Source organism: Phalaenopsis equestris, unplaced genomic scaffold, assembly GCF_001263595.1.
Source record: "Phalaenopsis equestris unplaced genomic scaffold, ASM126359v1 Scaffold000840, whole genome shotgun sequence".
Taxonomy (NCBI): Eukaryota; Viridiplantae; Streptophyta; class Magnoliopsida; order Asparagales; family Orchidaceae; genus Phalaenopsis; species Phalaenopsis equestris.
In genome coordinates, this window is record NW_018165280.1 from 2,442,579 (window position 1) to 2,459,699 (window position 17,121).

The following is a 17,121-nucleotide window of genomic DNA, read 5'->3' on the forward strand; positions in this document are numbered from 1 at the left end:
AACAATACCACAATTTCATAATATTTTCCACAAGAAATTCTAACTTCAACCACTAAATTCTTCAGATATTTAATTAAAGGAAGATTTACATGCATACCACCCAATTCTTATGTATTTACATATCTAACACAAAAGAAAAAAAAAACTTTAATTTTGCATGAAAGTGTGTCACTTTTAAAATTTAAAATAATGGTATTTTCTATTATTCCATGTAAAAAAATTAGGTGTTAGAAATGTAAAAAAAGTAATATTAAAGTGTTGTATATATAAGACCGTAGGAATTGAGTGGTATGTATGTAAACGCCCATAAATTAAAATACATTTAGAATAAGCATGCATGAATATGGTTACTCCAGACAAATGAATCATGAAATTTTGGAGCATGAACTATTTCTAAGCACAAATATATAGGGCGGTTAACGATCCAATTTCGAGCCGAACTAGGATCACCTCAAAATCTGCTTGAATGGTGCAGCTCATGGCTCATTATATTCAATTTTGAGATAGCTCTGTTCGAAATTGAATCGAGGTCAATCCGGTTCGAAATTGAAACTAGCCGACTCAAATTAAGTTATTTGAACACGAAATCAGCCTGAAAATTGAAACTAGCTGTCTCAAATTGAGTTACTTGAATTTGTTATAGCTCAAAATTGATTTGTGACTCATTATATTAAATTTCATTTAGTATTACATCTATCATTTTTATATAAAAAAAATATTTCTAGCCAATCTCGAGCTAGTTTGATCCTCTCAATGTGTCTCGAAATCAGCCCGAAAAACAAATTTGATCTAGAATTTTGGCTCTTAGCTAGACTCATTTATTTTGATATGGTCTCTAGTCTAGCCAACATTCCTATCAATCTTCAAACGATTAACAATCTTCGAGTGAAACAAAACATATATATCTTCAGATTCATCTCTTAGCTCATATTAAATCCTATAATTGCATATTTATCTTCAGGTTCGCCTCTTAGCTTAAATCTTCTATTATTTCTTTTAGATTTATTTAGTTTCTTGAAGTGAAACCTATTTTGAAGTTTTTGACAGTGAAATCTCGCATGTTGCCTCCAGATTTGAATTAATTATGGATGAGATTTGAAAAGATGATTTTGTTGTTAGTTGTGCTTCAGTTATTGTGCATTTGTGTTGTTATTCATATAAATCAAACATTAATTTCATACAGGTTAAACTTTTGAAATATTTCAAACAATTCAGACAATACAAAACAAATTGTAAGATTTCAAGCAATTCAAACAATTCAAACATATTTCAAACAAATCAAACTAAACATGAACAATACCTTCACAAACAATTTCGCATACGAGCATATTTCAAATATACTTAATTTCAAACAAACGGAACACAAACAAGAGATCTACTCGTTCATGTTCGGTTCGTTTACACCCCTAGAAGCAAGATGATTTTGGCACAACTGAGTTGCCTTTTTTGGTTCTAATTTAAATGCTCAAATTTATATTTGAATATTATATATATTTCACAAGTTTAGTGGAGAGAAAATTTTCAAAAAGTAGATCTATGAGAATATAATAACTTCTAGAAAACTTTTTCTCAGAAAAATAAATTTATAATACTCTATTTCACTTTTTAAAAATTAAAATGGGTGCCATTTTTTGTGATCTAAAAGACTTGGGAGATACAAATGTAAGGAAAATTTGATATCAGGTGTGTAAATATATGAAAAATGGGTGGCATGCATGTAAATGCCTCTCATTCAAATTTGAAATTAGCAGGAATCTTCAGTCAAATCAATGCTTTATATCAAGAAGAAAATTCTAATTCCATAGATGAAAGTAAACTTCACCATGTTAGAGAATATATCAACCAATGTAATATATATATATAATAAAGGAATATAGAACTTTAAACTATTCCCGACTTTAAGTAAAAGCAAATTCATCATAAAGAAAGGAAGCCAATCCTAACTAAAGGCCAACAAATGATGTTACCAATTGAATATTTTTTGCTTCATTAATTAATCAAATTTAATTTGAGCTTGATTGATTAACCAAATTTCAACTTGAGCTTCATTTGACTGGTGAGTTTGGTGAGTCAGGGTTGGCTCAAACTTGATTGATTAACTCATCGAGCTCAACTCAACATTCATTTATTGAGTCAAGCCCAAACCGGTTCCCAAGTCAACTAGAGAGCTCTTCAAATACTTATTTTATCATACGAAAGTTATAAAGAACTTGGCATACAAATGCAAAGTGAGACAACTGAGAAATTAAAATTAATTTTCTCTTCAATTTTAAATTTTTGACATAACAATCATGCTTCTTTGCACACCCAAAAAGAATATTTTATCTCATAACATGCCATCTAATGACATGTTGGATTGCTTAATTATTCATAAGCTTGAAATCATTCCTATAAAGTTAATGAAATCTGCAAAATATTTGAATCTTAGAACGTCATGATTAACACTGATTTGTGCACATCCTATTTTCAGATTGCTTGGTTTTCTTATAAAAGTGATTAATTGATATTGATAGCTTCACTGCAACAACTAAGTTTTGCACCTGACACACACACACACACACAACAAACTCTCTTTTTTCCCTATACTGCAGGTTTTTAAGACCCCTATTTTGATAAGTTTAAAAAAAATTCAAAACTTATTGAAGTTTTTAAGAAACCTACAAGACAAGTAAGAGAGCTACGGAAAGGCACAAAATTAGAAGGAAATTTTACTCATTTCCCCTCCACATTTACAAAAATTTCATGGTAATAAAATAAAAAAAAAGGTGGCTTGGAGAATCATGGAAAGGCGGCGAACCTGGATCTGGGTAGAGATTTGCAGAATGAGGAGAAACCTTCGACAACTGGAAGGGGGAGAGTGAAGGGAGGAAGAACATTAAGAGGACCATTGGTGTTCTCCTTGGAAGCAGAAGATGGGAGAGCTAATGCTGGCTGTTGCTTGTTGAGGCCTTCCATAATGCAGGAGAATGCTCCAAATGTGAGGCAGCTCTGCAGGAGAGCTTGTGGTGCACCTGGAACCATTAGTCACATTGAGAGAACCAGAATTCTCATTAGAATTAAAGCTGTATTTATATTGATGTTGTATTTTCTCTATTTTGGATGAAATAAAATTAATATATTTGAAATGGGTATTGGCTACTATGAGTAGATAGAAGCCTCGACGGATGAGGTGGAAGCTCCCCCAAAACCGGGAGTCCCACGAAAGCAGCTGCAAGCTGGCTGTTTCTCTAGTCTGGTTCAGTCTAGCTTTTTTTTTCCCATTCAGAGGAGTTGTTTAATCTTCTAGGATAACTCCTAGTTATCCTATTATTATATATTCACATTTCGGATGTTTTAGGTTCAGTTTTTTTCTGAGCTTTACTCAGAACCGCAGCAAGTATCGGTTTCTCCCTTTGCAGCCGGTATCTGAGAGTTTGAGTGGTGCACAGGTTGTATCAATTTCCCTATGTGGTGATTATCTTTCCTATCCCCTTCCTCATCCTCACCACGTCGCTCCTAACCGCCTTCCATTGCTGCAGCCACCTCCGAACAGCCGATGTTGCTGTTTTCACTGAAGTTCTTCCATTGCTACAGACACTTGTCCTCGCTGCCGCCGCCCCGGACAGCCATCGTCTTCCTGTCCTGCAGTCCCCGGCATCACCCGTCACTACCACTGTCATTCCCACTTGCTGCTGACGAACCGAATAGCCATTCTCAGCTGGTTTCCTGCTGTTCCAGCCATCCAGAACATTTTTTCCTGCAGCCTTGCGGCTGTTCTACCATCCCCTCCACAACCATACCGCTGCCCCTGCTTGTTCCAGCCTCCCCAGCCACCGTTCCTTTCCTTCCCACATGCTGCCGCCTCTAGAACCTGTGCCCTGCCCCTTTCCCAGTTGCTGCCATCATCCAGAACAGTTGTTCCACGTCATTATCCTGGGACATCACTACCTTGCTGTTTCCCATTGGCTGGCCAGCTCTTCCACAATCTGTCCACCTTCCGCCCCCCTCGTCAATCACTACCACCACCCCGTGGTCCCTAGTTTGAATTTATGTTGGCATTTGTTGTTATGTCCTTTTTCAGAGTATCGTTGTGTTGTATTTGTTATAATTTCTCTTTCAAATGTGTTTGGTTGTAACCGTTTATTTATTTTTGACAATATTATTTGTTTTTTCTATTGTGATTTAGGTTAACGCTGTGTCACTTCGCAGAATATTAAACAAAAAACACAAAAACTATATTGATAAAAGTTTTGATGAAAGTTCTATTGAAAACGTAAATGAAACCACACGCAGAAAGTAAAATTTTTCACATAAGAAAATTCTTTAATTTTAAGATGGTGAAAGGTGCCTCCATAGAACATATCAACCAATGTAATATGATCACTGATCGACTGAGTTTGACTTATATCAACTTTCATCTTTCATATTGAAGTTCATGCCTTAAGTTTACTATTATCCCTTCTTGAGAGCTAGAGCATGACTATAACAACAAATAGTAATTCGAACAAGTTTGGAAAGCTAAAGCTCCATCATGCTCTCTCTGCATTTAATATGTACGGCAAAGGCTCTTCCTTTGCATTAAGTATTTAAGGTATAGAAATATGAACAAAAAAGTAAAGTTTTAAAAATCAGATCGGGTCGACCGGTCCAACCGTGAATAAGGCATACAGCCAGCCCGTTCAACCTCAAAAATCATGTTTGTATCGAACATGTGAAGACCGGTGTGAAATACTGACTAGACCAGCTAACCGGTCCCCATTAGATTAATTCGGAAGGTCCAAATAACAATTTTATATCACTTCAGCTTTTCAATCCAAGAGTAAATAATTTTTCTATAAAAAAAAAGCTGACTGGAACAAGGCATATTAGCCGGCCCGAATATCCTCAAAAATCATTTTTGTATCAAACATGTGAAGACCGGAGCGAACAACCGGTTAGACCAGCGAACTAGGCAGGTCCAGAATCACTTTTGTATCGACCTGGTCCCCGTAAGATAAATTTGGCAGGTCCAAATAACAGTTATAATTACTTCAGCTTTTCAATCGAATAATTAAAAATGTTTCTATAAAAATAAAATCTATAGATTAAAACGAGTTAGACTAATAAATATAGATTTTAAAAACTTAAATTTAATTAGTAAGAGCTTAATCAAGCTAATCTATAGCATGCCCACCAAAAATTTGAGTTACGAGTTCAAACTCTAAAGGTTTTCCATATAAACTATGCAATACTGTCTCTTATGATGTAGGACTAAAAACACTTTTGAGTATGCATAAATTTGGGTTGGGCTATCGAGATAAGGAATCAGGTCATGAAATTTGGGTTTTGAGAATATTAAAGGATTGCAGGATATGTATCAAATTATAATAACAATTTCATTTTTAAACTTCTTATAAACTTTGCATTTTTATTAATTATGATAAATTACCTTGTCATTATAAATTATGTTTTTAATATAAACTATACTTATATTAATATATCTAAATTATAAATTTTTAAATATAATATATATAATGCACATACAATTATATCTTAAAGTGATTTATATTGAGTTTTAAATTTACAACTAATGGTTATATTACTTTGTTCCAAGTAATATTTATTTTTTGTCATCTGATTCAATCCCTAATCAACCTCTGTTCAACTATCGAACATTGAACCTCTATTTCTTACTAGTTCAATAATGACCGGCCCGATTTTTACAAAATTAGTATATGAAAAGAGATTGCATGGTACACTATACATGGTGCATGATAATAAAGTGAACCAAACTAGTACATGAAAAGAGATTGCCAATAGTAAATAAATTAACCATAGTAGAACAAAAAGAGGCTATTCCAAACCGTACAGTAACTTCCTTAGTCACATACTTGCCCACTGTTTGGTTTGTGTCGAGCCAAGGGGTATTTCCATGCAGACCTCCTTTAGCAAATCCCCATGAAGAAACACATTCTTCGCATCCAGTTGATATAACCTCTATCCACAATTCACAGCCAGAGAGACGGGTATCCTGTTTGTGCTCGTCTTTGTCATTGTTGTAAATATCTCATCATAGTTGAAGTCATACGTTTGATTATGCCCTTTTGCTACCAATCATATTTTGTAGCGATCAATCTTTCCATCAGAGGTCTGCTTCAACACGAAAACTCATTTGCACCCAATTATCTCTTTCCTTGTTGGTAGCAGTGTGAACTCCCACGTCCTGTTCATATTGAGAGCACCAAATTTCTCCAGCATGACGACATCCCACTTTGAATTGTCTTTAGCTATTTGTTAACACTTGGGTATAGAGACAAAGTTCAAAGGCGCAATGAATACTCCGTGTAAAGGTGATATGTTAGAGTATGAGATAAATTGGACAATATCATATAAGAAAACAAAACAATAAGGAGAACAACGATCTCGAGGATGAACAACATTGTTGTGAGAGGTCCTTTTTAAAGTCATGGGAGTTGGAGTGGAAGGAAAATGAATCATATCACCTGTGTAATCAAATTCTAATGTTGATAGTGTAGGCGCAGAAATCAGGGTAGACCGAGACAAGAGACTTGTTGACACGAGTGACACAACAAACACTATTCTCTCATTATGTCGCCTCCTGATATAGACCCTCAACTCCCCTTAAGCTTGAATACCACCACATTTGAGCTCATTTTTTTTCATTTTCCAACTCTTTCTCAGTTGATCCTTCCCGCACAACATGACAATGCATTGTATTCACATGTACCAATTTCTCACCATCACTACTCTCCCCCATCGCCTCATACTTCCAATATCTAGTAAGTCACCAAAAGGTGAGGTCACCTTCCATGTGCAGTGCAGTTCCAATTCTCTAAAAATCACATCCATACTAATAAAAAGTCTCTTCTCTATCGGGCTCCCACAAACATATCTTTTATGGGTGACAGAATAACCCACGAAAACACACTTCACAACTATGGGATACGACTTCCCTATAAATGGTTTATTATCCTTCACAAAACTTAAACAGCCAAATACCTTCAACGGAAGGATCACACCATTACCTCCTTCCAACAACTCACAAGGAGGTTGCCACTCCAATACTCTTGAGGGTATTTTATTGACCCTCAAGTACTTTGGGACTTTCATCGAGATAATCATGCTTCAGGCTACCTCCAGAAAGAGTTTATTCTTCCTCTCAGCTACTCTATTTTGTGTTTGTGTGTATGAACATGTGGTTTGATGTTGAATCCTTTCGGCTGATGGGTACTCATCAAACATCTTGTTGGTATACTTTATTTCATTATCAAACATTAATATCTTCACTACTGCACCGTATTGAGTCTGAATCGCTCTACAAAAGTCCTTTAAAGCAGACAAACACATTATTTTTGCATCTCATCAGATACAACCATGTAACACAAGAAAAACAATGAATGAAAGTCACAAAATATCTGTAACAATTCATCGAAGTTGTAAAACAATGTCGTCATACATCTGAATGCACAAAATAAAAAACACAAGAACTTCTATTACCATAACTAACATAAGAGCTCCTGGTATTCCTACCAAACTCACAAACATCACACATAAGTTTTTATTTATTTTTTTCATATAAAGACAAATATAAAACACTTAATAAACTAAACAAAAACTATCTTATGCGCTTGTAATGTAACAACAACACATCCATCACACTCCTCCCAAACCCACCAACTCCAGCACTCTCTACCATGGATATCAAAACTGAGTCCATCCCCTCTCTATACAAGAACTGCAGTCCACTGTCACGTGTCAATCACAAGTCTCCGACCAGTCCCATTCTCTTGAAAAATCACCTTAGAGATATCAAAAGAAATAACACATTAATTAGAATATAATAACACTAATAAATAAAAGATTCACCAGAAAGGAAATATCAATAATGGTCTGAATGAACTCTGAAATTGCTAAGTGAGTATGGGAATAGAACACACTAGCAGCACTTATGACATGTAGAGATGCACCAGAATCTATTATCCATTTTGGTGATCTTGTGGTGGATATAGAGGCAAAAACATGTGTATCAAGAGTACCTTTAGCAAAGTAAGCATAAGTAACAATGATACCCTTGGACAACGATAAAGTGGATGCATACTCAGTCACATCACTCTTTCCTTCATCTTCAACAACTCCAGGAACTTGTGATCCTCATCGGTAAATACCACCCATCTCTCTCTCATTTTCTGTTGTCATTAGATTTGCCCAGTAGCCCCCTCTCCCACCCCTTTGGCCCCTACAATTACGACTATGGCCTCTAGGATGTCTATGTCACAACCCAACTCGACGCAACTCGTTAGATCGAGGCGGGTCATCTCGTGTCAACATCATAACAGATAAATTATTACCCGAAGTCCATTTGGAATGAATTTCATTTATCTATTAAGTTTCGCACAGAGTCACTAATATCACCAAATGTTGCAAAATAAATATACTCAAAATTCATTCAGGCCATCTTACTATAGAAAAAAAATACACATACAACAATTATTGTTTAAAATTTCCATCATAAAAAAAAACTAAATATTACCATGACCGTCAAAAATAAAGATCAAAGATACTGACATGTCAAAAATCTAGCTCTCACAAGTAATACAAAAGTATCTACTCATCCTGAATCTTACCCTTCCCTGAAATAACATATGTGAGTAAAGCAGAGGTGAACAACCACAACTCAGTAGACTACCCGAAATCTATTACAATTTTAAATATTTAAAAAAAACAATGGCAATTATTGTTTAAAATTTAAAAAAAGCTAAATATTACCATGACCGTCAAAAATAAAGATCGAAGATACAGACATGTCAAAAATCTAGCTCTCACAAGTAATACAAAAGTATCTACTCATCCTGAATCTTACCCTTCCCTGAAATAACATATGTGAGTAAAGCAGAGGTGAACAACCACAACTCAGTAGGCTACCCGAAATCTATTACAATTTTCAATATTTAAAAAAAACAATGGACAAGTATTCAAATAAAATAAAAAAAATATGATGGTATATCATTTATAGTATCTATCACAAACCTAGTACAAGAAATTGTAACTGTAGTAGATATGTACTGAGTAACAATATAAAGCAACATAATATCACAAGTACAACATGAATATAAAAATTTATTTTTTTATTTAAATTATTTTAATATTTTCACTTTGCATCCTTATACCTCCACTTTCACTTACACATCAGCTTGTTCATGTTTACCCTATGTCTTATAACTCCACTTGTTCACGTCTGTTCATACATATCAAATGCACGAACAGAGAATTACATGGGTGCAAAACTGCTTATAACTCTATTTGATTGCATATAACATACAATCGCCTAATTACAACCACCTACAACTCATATTTTTATCATTTTTTACACATATTTACAAAAAAAATATGAATGATAGCAATTTTGACATATGAAATTTTAAATGTTTTAGAAAATGGTACATGCCAGTAGACACAAGTAATAATAAAAATTGCAAGGGAAATAAATCTATAAATCTCAACAAGCAAGAATTTGGGATCTGCACATTATCAAAATTCTGAACAAAAGATTTGTAAGAGGATCATTTCACGTCACAAATTCTTCTATTGGGTATTTGTGCATTCATGTGCTCCTTCCTCATAGTGTTCATGATGTGTTGATTTAACTACTGTAAGAATACTTGAGGTGAGTGGAGTTAGTTCTGATAATTTGCATTCTTGATTTTGCATATTGTCCCTTACATGCTCACTGGTTTTTTTTCTTTCTATTGCACACGAAGTTTTTTGTTCTTGGTGGGAGTTGTGGGAGGATTTAGTGAAGTAATAGAATCATTTTCAAGTTGATTTGTTATAGTAGGAACAAGAGCGGGTTCATCAGGGATATAAGGGAGTTGAGTTTGAGGTTCCTAAATGGTATCCCAAATCTGATAATCTCTCCAACTCTCCCCTTGAAAATTAGATTTAGGATAATATTGTTGATTTTCAAATAATGAAACAATCATAAAGTTATAAAATTTTTGTATTCCTGGAAAGTAACATTTATACCCCTTTTTATTTAAAGAGTAGCCCACAAAGATGTATTCGATTGACCTAGTATCAAATTTGGTCTGATTAAGTTGATGTAGAAGAGCAAAAGCGGATACAATAAAAATTTTTTAGTGTTAGGTTAGAAGCAAATGATTGAATATGTAGGTAGGATTTTATGAGAGTTGAGAGGTTTGTTAAAGTTTATCACTTTGTTATGCATCCTATTTATGAGACCAGTCGTTGTAAAAATTGCATCACCCTGAAGTGTTTGGGAAGATTGCTAGTGAATAGAATTGACCGAGCCACTTTGGGGAGATGATTGTTTTTTTCTCTCAACCACACCACTTTGTTGGGGAATGACAACATGAGTTTATATGAATGATGTCATTTTTGAAAAAATAAGGGTAAAGAGTGGAGTTATGGTAGTCCTTTGGGTTATCTGTTTTGAGAATTTAAATTCTACGATGAAATTGGGTGAGCATGATATTGTGGAATGTTTACAATATGTTGAAAATTTCAGATTTTTCCTTCATAAGAGAGATCCAAGTGATTCCGGTGTGGTCACCAATGAAAGTGATAAACCAACTAACAGTAAACTTACTTATGACATAGAAGGGGTTTGGTTATTTTCTACTCAACAATGGTTTTGTAAAGAGCAGAGTTTTGCGAGCACTCTGCATGCATATTCAGAGCCAATATTTGGAGAGAGTGGCGAAGTATTGAATAACATTGAATCACCCTCCCGTGGGTCATGTAATATAGTTTCAACGTAAAACAACACAGAAAAGTTGTCAACACTCAAATAGGTTTTTCTAGCAGCAACCCAATTTTCTTGTCATTTTGTGGAATTTTTTTTTTCAATTTCCGTGACCATGAAGTTGACAAACCATGACATGATCATGTGATCATCAATTTTCCACGTCGGATGCCTAATCTATGCTCTTTGTCGAGTTAAACCTACGAATGAAAACGAGTATTTAACTTTTAAAAAATAGTAATAATGCTATTTTTTAATGAGTATTAAATATTTGAGTGTCATATGTATAAATATGAAAATTTAGGAGTGAGATATGTAAATACATCAAAATTATGTGCTATGTATGTAAATTCCCATAAGTTCTAATATGAAGAGGCAAATAACAATTAAAGTTTCTAAAAAAAACACATTCAACTTATATACAAATCTTTTTTTCTCAAATACATGGGCTTTAATTGAAAAGTATATCTAATAAATTGAATTGAAGCTTAGTGCCTAGTTTTCCTCACAATCCTCCAAAAACAACTCAGGAACTTGACATTCCTGTCCAAAGTGATGATCATGGGTATCCCGTGCAGTCTTACAATCTCCCTGAAGTACAAGTCGGCAACATGCGATGCATTCAATGTCTGGTGACAGGGTACGAAATGTGTCATATTTGAGAATCGATCTACTACGACCATGACTGAAACCTTATTTGATGTGTCCTCGAAGATCCACCCACAAAGTATTAGTAATAGGGTGTATAGTCCTATATTTTGTCCCCTGATTTTGACATATGGCAAATCAGACATTGTCTGGCGCACCGCTCCACATCTCTTGCTAGTCGGGGGCAAAATAAGTGTTCTCTCATGAGTGCAAGAGTCTTGTCCCTACCAAAATACCGTACAAGTCCTCCACTATGGCTTTTCTAAATAATGGGCTCCCTCAACGAACATTGCACGACTTACTTTGGTGGAACAAGTACCCATCAATTATGTAGTACTGTCCGGTGAGGTTCTCCTGACACTGCTCCCAGATTTTTCCATAATCCCCTCTTGCCTCGTATAGCTCCTTTAATACCTCAAAAGTCACGACTTGAGCCTGCAACGCAGCGATCAGCAAGTGAAAATAGCTCAGTGTATCTGCTAACCAGTTCTAACTCCATGCCTTGTGCTTAAGCATAAATTGGAACGACACTAACTCAGTTGTGTGTTAGTCATTCAATTTGCTATGGTCGTCGAAGAATTTCAAGGTTTCATGATCTGTGAACAGCATGAACTCGCTTGTCAATAGGTAATGGCTCAGAGCTCTCATAATAATATAAACCTCTGTTGTACGTCAAGTATTTCCTCCCAAAATCATTCAACTTCTCACTGAAAAAGACAATGGGGTGAGCTCCCTAGCTCAACATTGCTCCTATTCCCACGTAGTATGCATCCCACACTACCTTGAACAGGTAGTTAAAAAACGGTAATGCCCAACTAGTGCAACCCTGTTGACCTCATTTTTTAGGTCATTTTTTTTTCCTTAGGGTCTTAGGATCTAGCTCTAGGAGTTCCTATTGACCATCTTAGAAAATTAGAATTGAGACTCACCCTTCTTAGAAATTCCAGCCACTTCATATTTTTCTGTGATGTCTAGCATTTATGACCCAAAAACATTGTCTTTTGTACGAGTAGGTTAAGAGCTATTATGTGAAAACTCAGGGAGAAGTTCCCAATAGGATTTCAAGCCCTAGGAAAACATCGTCACAAACTTTTTCGCCACACACACACACAAAATGCACAAAATTCAATGAATTGCACGAGGTCGGACTTCAATTGAACCTAAAGTACGAGTGAAAATGTGAACTTCTCAGTATGACCTCCGACGACAAATTGGACTGCGCCAACGCGTCCGGGACACCAATTTTAGTATGAAAGGACACCCATATTGCTATATTTTCAACACGAGAAAATTGGCACGTAAATCAATGAATTCGTTAAAATGACATCCGACGGCGAAACGGACCGTGTCAGCGCGTCCGGAACGTCAAAATTACCTAAAAAGAACATCCAATTTGCAATGATTTCACACGAATTAAAATGTGCAAATCAAATTTTTACTTTAAAAATTAAATATTTTTATACTTCTATAACATTTATAAAACATAATCTCTATTCACCTAATCCACGGCATTCGCGTGTTTCTTTTCTCTTCTTCGACCGAGAGCAGCTCGAGCGTGCCCTATCTCCCGCGACTCGTCTCCACTCCCGCGACTCATCTCCCGTCTCCTAGGCGTGGATCGATCGAGCGGCGCCATGGCTCGCCGAGCCCAATTTTCCTTTCTCGCGTCTTCTCTGCCATTCGTGCACGTGGCTCGTCTCCTCTAGCTCTGCTCAACCGAGTAGCCCTCCAACTGCAAAGTTCCATCTGCTCGGCTCTTCCTCTGCCCTAGGCCGCATTTCCTCCGCTCTAAATGCATTTCTCCTCTTCCTTTACCTGATTCGGCTACCAGGGAGGTTGGTAGGTGGCTTCTCCTTTCTTCTTTCTTTGCTATAAAGAACCCCATTTGAGGGAAGGTCTAAGGTTGGCCGAAATTTCTGAGAATGGGGAAGTGCTGCCAAAATCTCCTCTAATTTCATGCTTACTTATTCTTTTCATCCTCTACAGCCTGAGGGTTGTTGAAGTTTTCTGGAGAAAAAAAAAGAGTGTTCTTGGGAGAGAAAATTTTTAGAGAAACTTGGCATTTTTCTTTCTACCTTTTCCACAATTAGCAAGCGGATTTACTCCTTTGTTGTTCGAAAGAAGATTTCTTTCCTCTCTGTCGTTCGAAGATTTTCGGCTTGGGGAACTAGAAACCCGAGAAGAGCTTTTGCGTGAGGTTTTCAGGAGAAATTTCTGTGAGGTGTTTTCTTCAATCCTATTTTTAGTGTTTTGCTTTAAGTTTGCACTAAAGATGTATTCTTCTTTTTCTCCTCTGTTTTGTTGTTTTGCTCGAAACATGTTATTGGAAATGTTAAAATAGAAAAAAAATGTTTGCATAAGGCTCTGATTTGATCTTGTCTAGTGACTCATCATAATAAGCAATTGAATGTCTTAATGGAAGCTTATTCTGAAGTTTAAGCATGAATATTTGCCTAGAATGATGAGAAATGAAGCATATATATCAGTTTCCCTTACTTTTCTTTTGTTTGAAATATGTGAAAGCATTGGAAGAGTAGTCTAGAAATGCATTTTTATTCCTTTATAAATTTCTATGGAAAACATGTTTGGGGTTTATGTCTTGTTTCTCTTGCTGCCCCTCATTAGAATACTTGCTAGAAAAGATTTGTATGTGCTGAAAGATACATCTGGGCTTATGTTTTATTTCCTCTTGCTGCCCCTCATTAGAATATTTGCTGGAAATGATTCTTTTTATGTGCTGAATGAATGTATTTGGGGCTCGATCTTTCTTACTCTTGCTGCCGCTCTGCGTGAAATGCGTATAAATGGCATTCCTTTTATTGTAGGGACTTTGAAGAGCTTGTTTAAGTCTTAGATTTGTGGTTGTTTTGTCCTTTTTTTCTGGGCTCGATTTGGAGCTTGTTAGGGGTTGGTTTGATGGTTGTTTTACTCCTATTTTCAGCTCTACCCATGAGCCTTAATTGGTGTGTGTTGCCTTTACGGTTTTCTTCTTGTTGCCCTTTACTCGTGACCCCTACATGTTGTGATTAATGTTGAGGTTGGCTGGAATTTAATTTGTTCCTTATTTTAGCCTGGTCATGAGCTTTCCCTATGGCTCTTTTATGTTTGATTCAAGCTTAAATAATGATGATATGATACCTATTGCTTTGATCTTGGGTATTGCTTGGTGTTGGTTGCCTTTGTGGTCTTCTTCTTTGCCCCTACCCGTGAGTTTCTCTAAGTTGTTTGGGGGCTGGTTTTTGGGCTGTTTTGCTCCCTTTGCCATGCTTGGCCATGAGCTGTTTGGTGACTGTTTTGTGGTGGTTCTATCCTTTTTATGAGCCTTACCCGTGAGCTCTCCCCTCTCTTATTGTCTTATACGTAAGCTTTAGCTTGTGATTTCTTGATGGAATGGATTGAGCTAGTGGTTGTTTCTCTCTATTACTTTGGACACTTATATGGATAAGTTCATATTTAAAAAAAAATGATGAAAAGAAAAGAGCTTTTGCTTTAAAATGGAGTTGAATGGAATTGGTATTGGTATAGCTTTTGGAAATTTGGAAATTCATTCCCAATGGATTATTCTCTTTTGTTTTGTGACATATGACAAGTTCTTGAAACTTTGTTTCAAGAAATTATAAACTTGATATAAATTGAATTCATTAAGGGATTTGGAAATTCATAAAATTGTCATGCGTTGATTCATTTATGAAAAGTGAGAAAATGATATCTTTCTAAGATTGATTCAAGGACCTTGAGGCTTTATTTAATGAAGTTCAAATTGCATTTTTGAAGCTTTATGCATTAAAATTTGATTTACATGTTGAGGCTTTCATATATCGATTTGAACATTTTAAGTGTTGATTTTTGGAGATCACCTCTTATTTTTTTACCGTTTTTTATGAATTTAAATGTCTTTAGACCGATACATTCATGATTTCGTTTTAAGCTTTATTGATTTGACTTTGTTTTAAAAATGAATCGGTCTCCTTTTCGTTCGTTTTGTTTTCTTTTTTTTTAAACGGTCAAGTTAAAAATGAGAATTTCCGATTTAATTATATTCAGAAATGATTCATATTCTTAAGAGAAATTTGAGAGAAAGAGAAAGGGAGAGAAGATTGAAAAATGAAATTTGGATCTTCAAGATGATGAAACCTAAAGAAGGGATAGAATAGCGAATCATCTACCATTCCTTTTGCATATGAAAGATGAAATTGTAAATTGAAAGAATAGTTGAGGATTGGAATAAAGCTAGAGTTTAGATAACAATTAGGAATATAGATTGAAAGATCAGTAGACTTGCATTTAGGTCCCTTAAGCTTTGAATCAACTTAAATCCAACTACCCTAACTAGGATTGAAACACACTTCATAACCCTTTTTGCCAAAACTTTAGTTTTACCCCTAGATTTTAGGAGTCTGATAGCGAGCTAAGCTTGATTTAAAGATGTTTGAGGATTAGTTGAGGGACACTTAATTGAGGTTAGAACTTTAGAACACTTCAGACCCAAATTAAAGTGTAAGCTTCCTAGGTCTTAGGAGCACACCTTGAGAGAATTCAACCTTCTAATGTTTAAATGATCCTAAGAAGTCAGACATCTAACCCTAGCTTATAAGGACACTAGACACGAGGGTCCACTAGATTGTGATTCACGACTGATTTAATTAAATCAAATAATAAAATTCTTGCCTTAACTTGACCAAAACAGAAACTCAATGTTTCGGGATTTGAGTTTGCCTTACACTCAAATCCTCCTGGTAATTAGAGACATTCCTAATATCACATATAAATCTCCTATTAATGTCCTTTATATGTGATATTGTATTTTGTTTTATTTGTTTATCTTTTTCCTACGATTTACCTGTTTTTCTCAAGTTTTTCAGATCGCACTTTCTCCTTTTACACAACGCATAATAGCTAAATTTAAATGAGCAGCGAACCTCCCAAGTGTATAGGTTTGATTTACATTACAGTATTTTCTTTTATAAGCATGTTATACTGTCATTTTTCTTTACTATACAGTACATTGTTGTTTTTATTTCACACTGCATGTTTTCCTGCTTAGTTTTTGTACTACGTCTTAGTATAGGATAACCTAGTGGTCAGATGCATTTTCAAAACTAAAACTAAACCAGGAGGTGCTACTACGAGGAGCTTGGAGCGAACATCGTGGGAAGCACAACGAGAAACAACTTCAAGGTGGATCTGCAACAGCAAAACATCAAAACACATCACATAAACAATTTCACAACACTATACACTTTCCTTAGTTTAAATAACAACTCATAGAATCACCCTTTAGGCCTTTGCACAACTCTGTTGTGCAGTTGTGCAATTATAAGCCGTAACACGTTAGGATTCTGAGGTTATCGTGCGATATGGTGTAAATCCTCCTATCTTTTTAGGCTATTTGTACAGTCGCAATGCTCACGCTATACTATAGTGATTTATAGTGAACTATGCGCTCGATTTTGAATGATTTCAATTTCTAGTGAAGAATTGATTCTCAAAAGATTGTATGTTGTAGAATGTGTTAGATTTTATGATTTCAAATACATATTTAATATGCAATATGATTTTGGTGATCTAAAGCTCCATGGTTCACTGATGAATACCTAGGATTCGATGACAAAAAAAAAAAAACTTTGAAATCTTGAAAGCAAAACCACATGATTTTAATCGAGAATTTTCCTAAGTGACCCCAGTCATTTAAGATGTAATTAACTATAGGTAATTAACTATAGGGGTTTGCT

General features: G+C 35.4%; 1 protein-coding gene across 2 annotated transcripts in view; it reads right to left on the bottom strand.

Moving 5' to 3' along the window:
- Positions 1-2,590: 2,590 nt before the first annotated feature.
- Positions 2,591-17,121, bottom strand: part of LOC110031605 (mitochondrial import inner membrane translocase subunit TIM22-3-like) — a 35,675-nt gene continuing 21,144 nt past the window's right edge. The window contains exon 5 of one of the 2 annotated variants that reach the window (XM_020734882.1): positions 2,591-3,011. In XM_020734882.1, the coding sequence (XP_020590541.1) occupies positions 2,779-3,011 (233 nt within the window). In that variant the 3' untranslated portion in view covers positions 2,591-2,778. Of the gene's footprint in view, positions 3,012-7,409; positions 7,779-17,121 lie in introns of those variants that run through there. The other variant, XM_020734883.1, reaches the window with a different exon arrangement.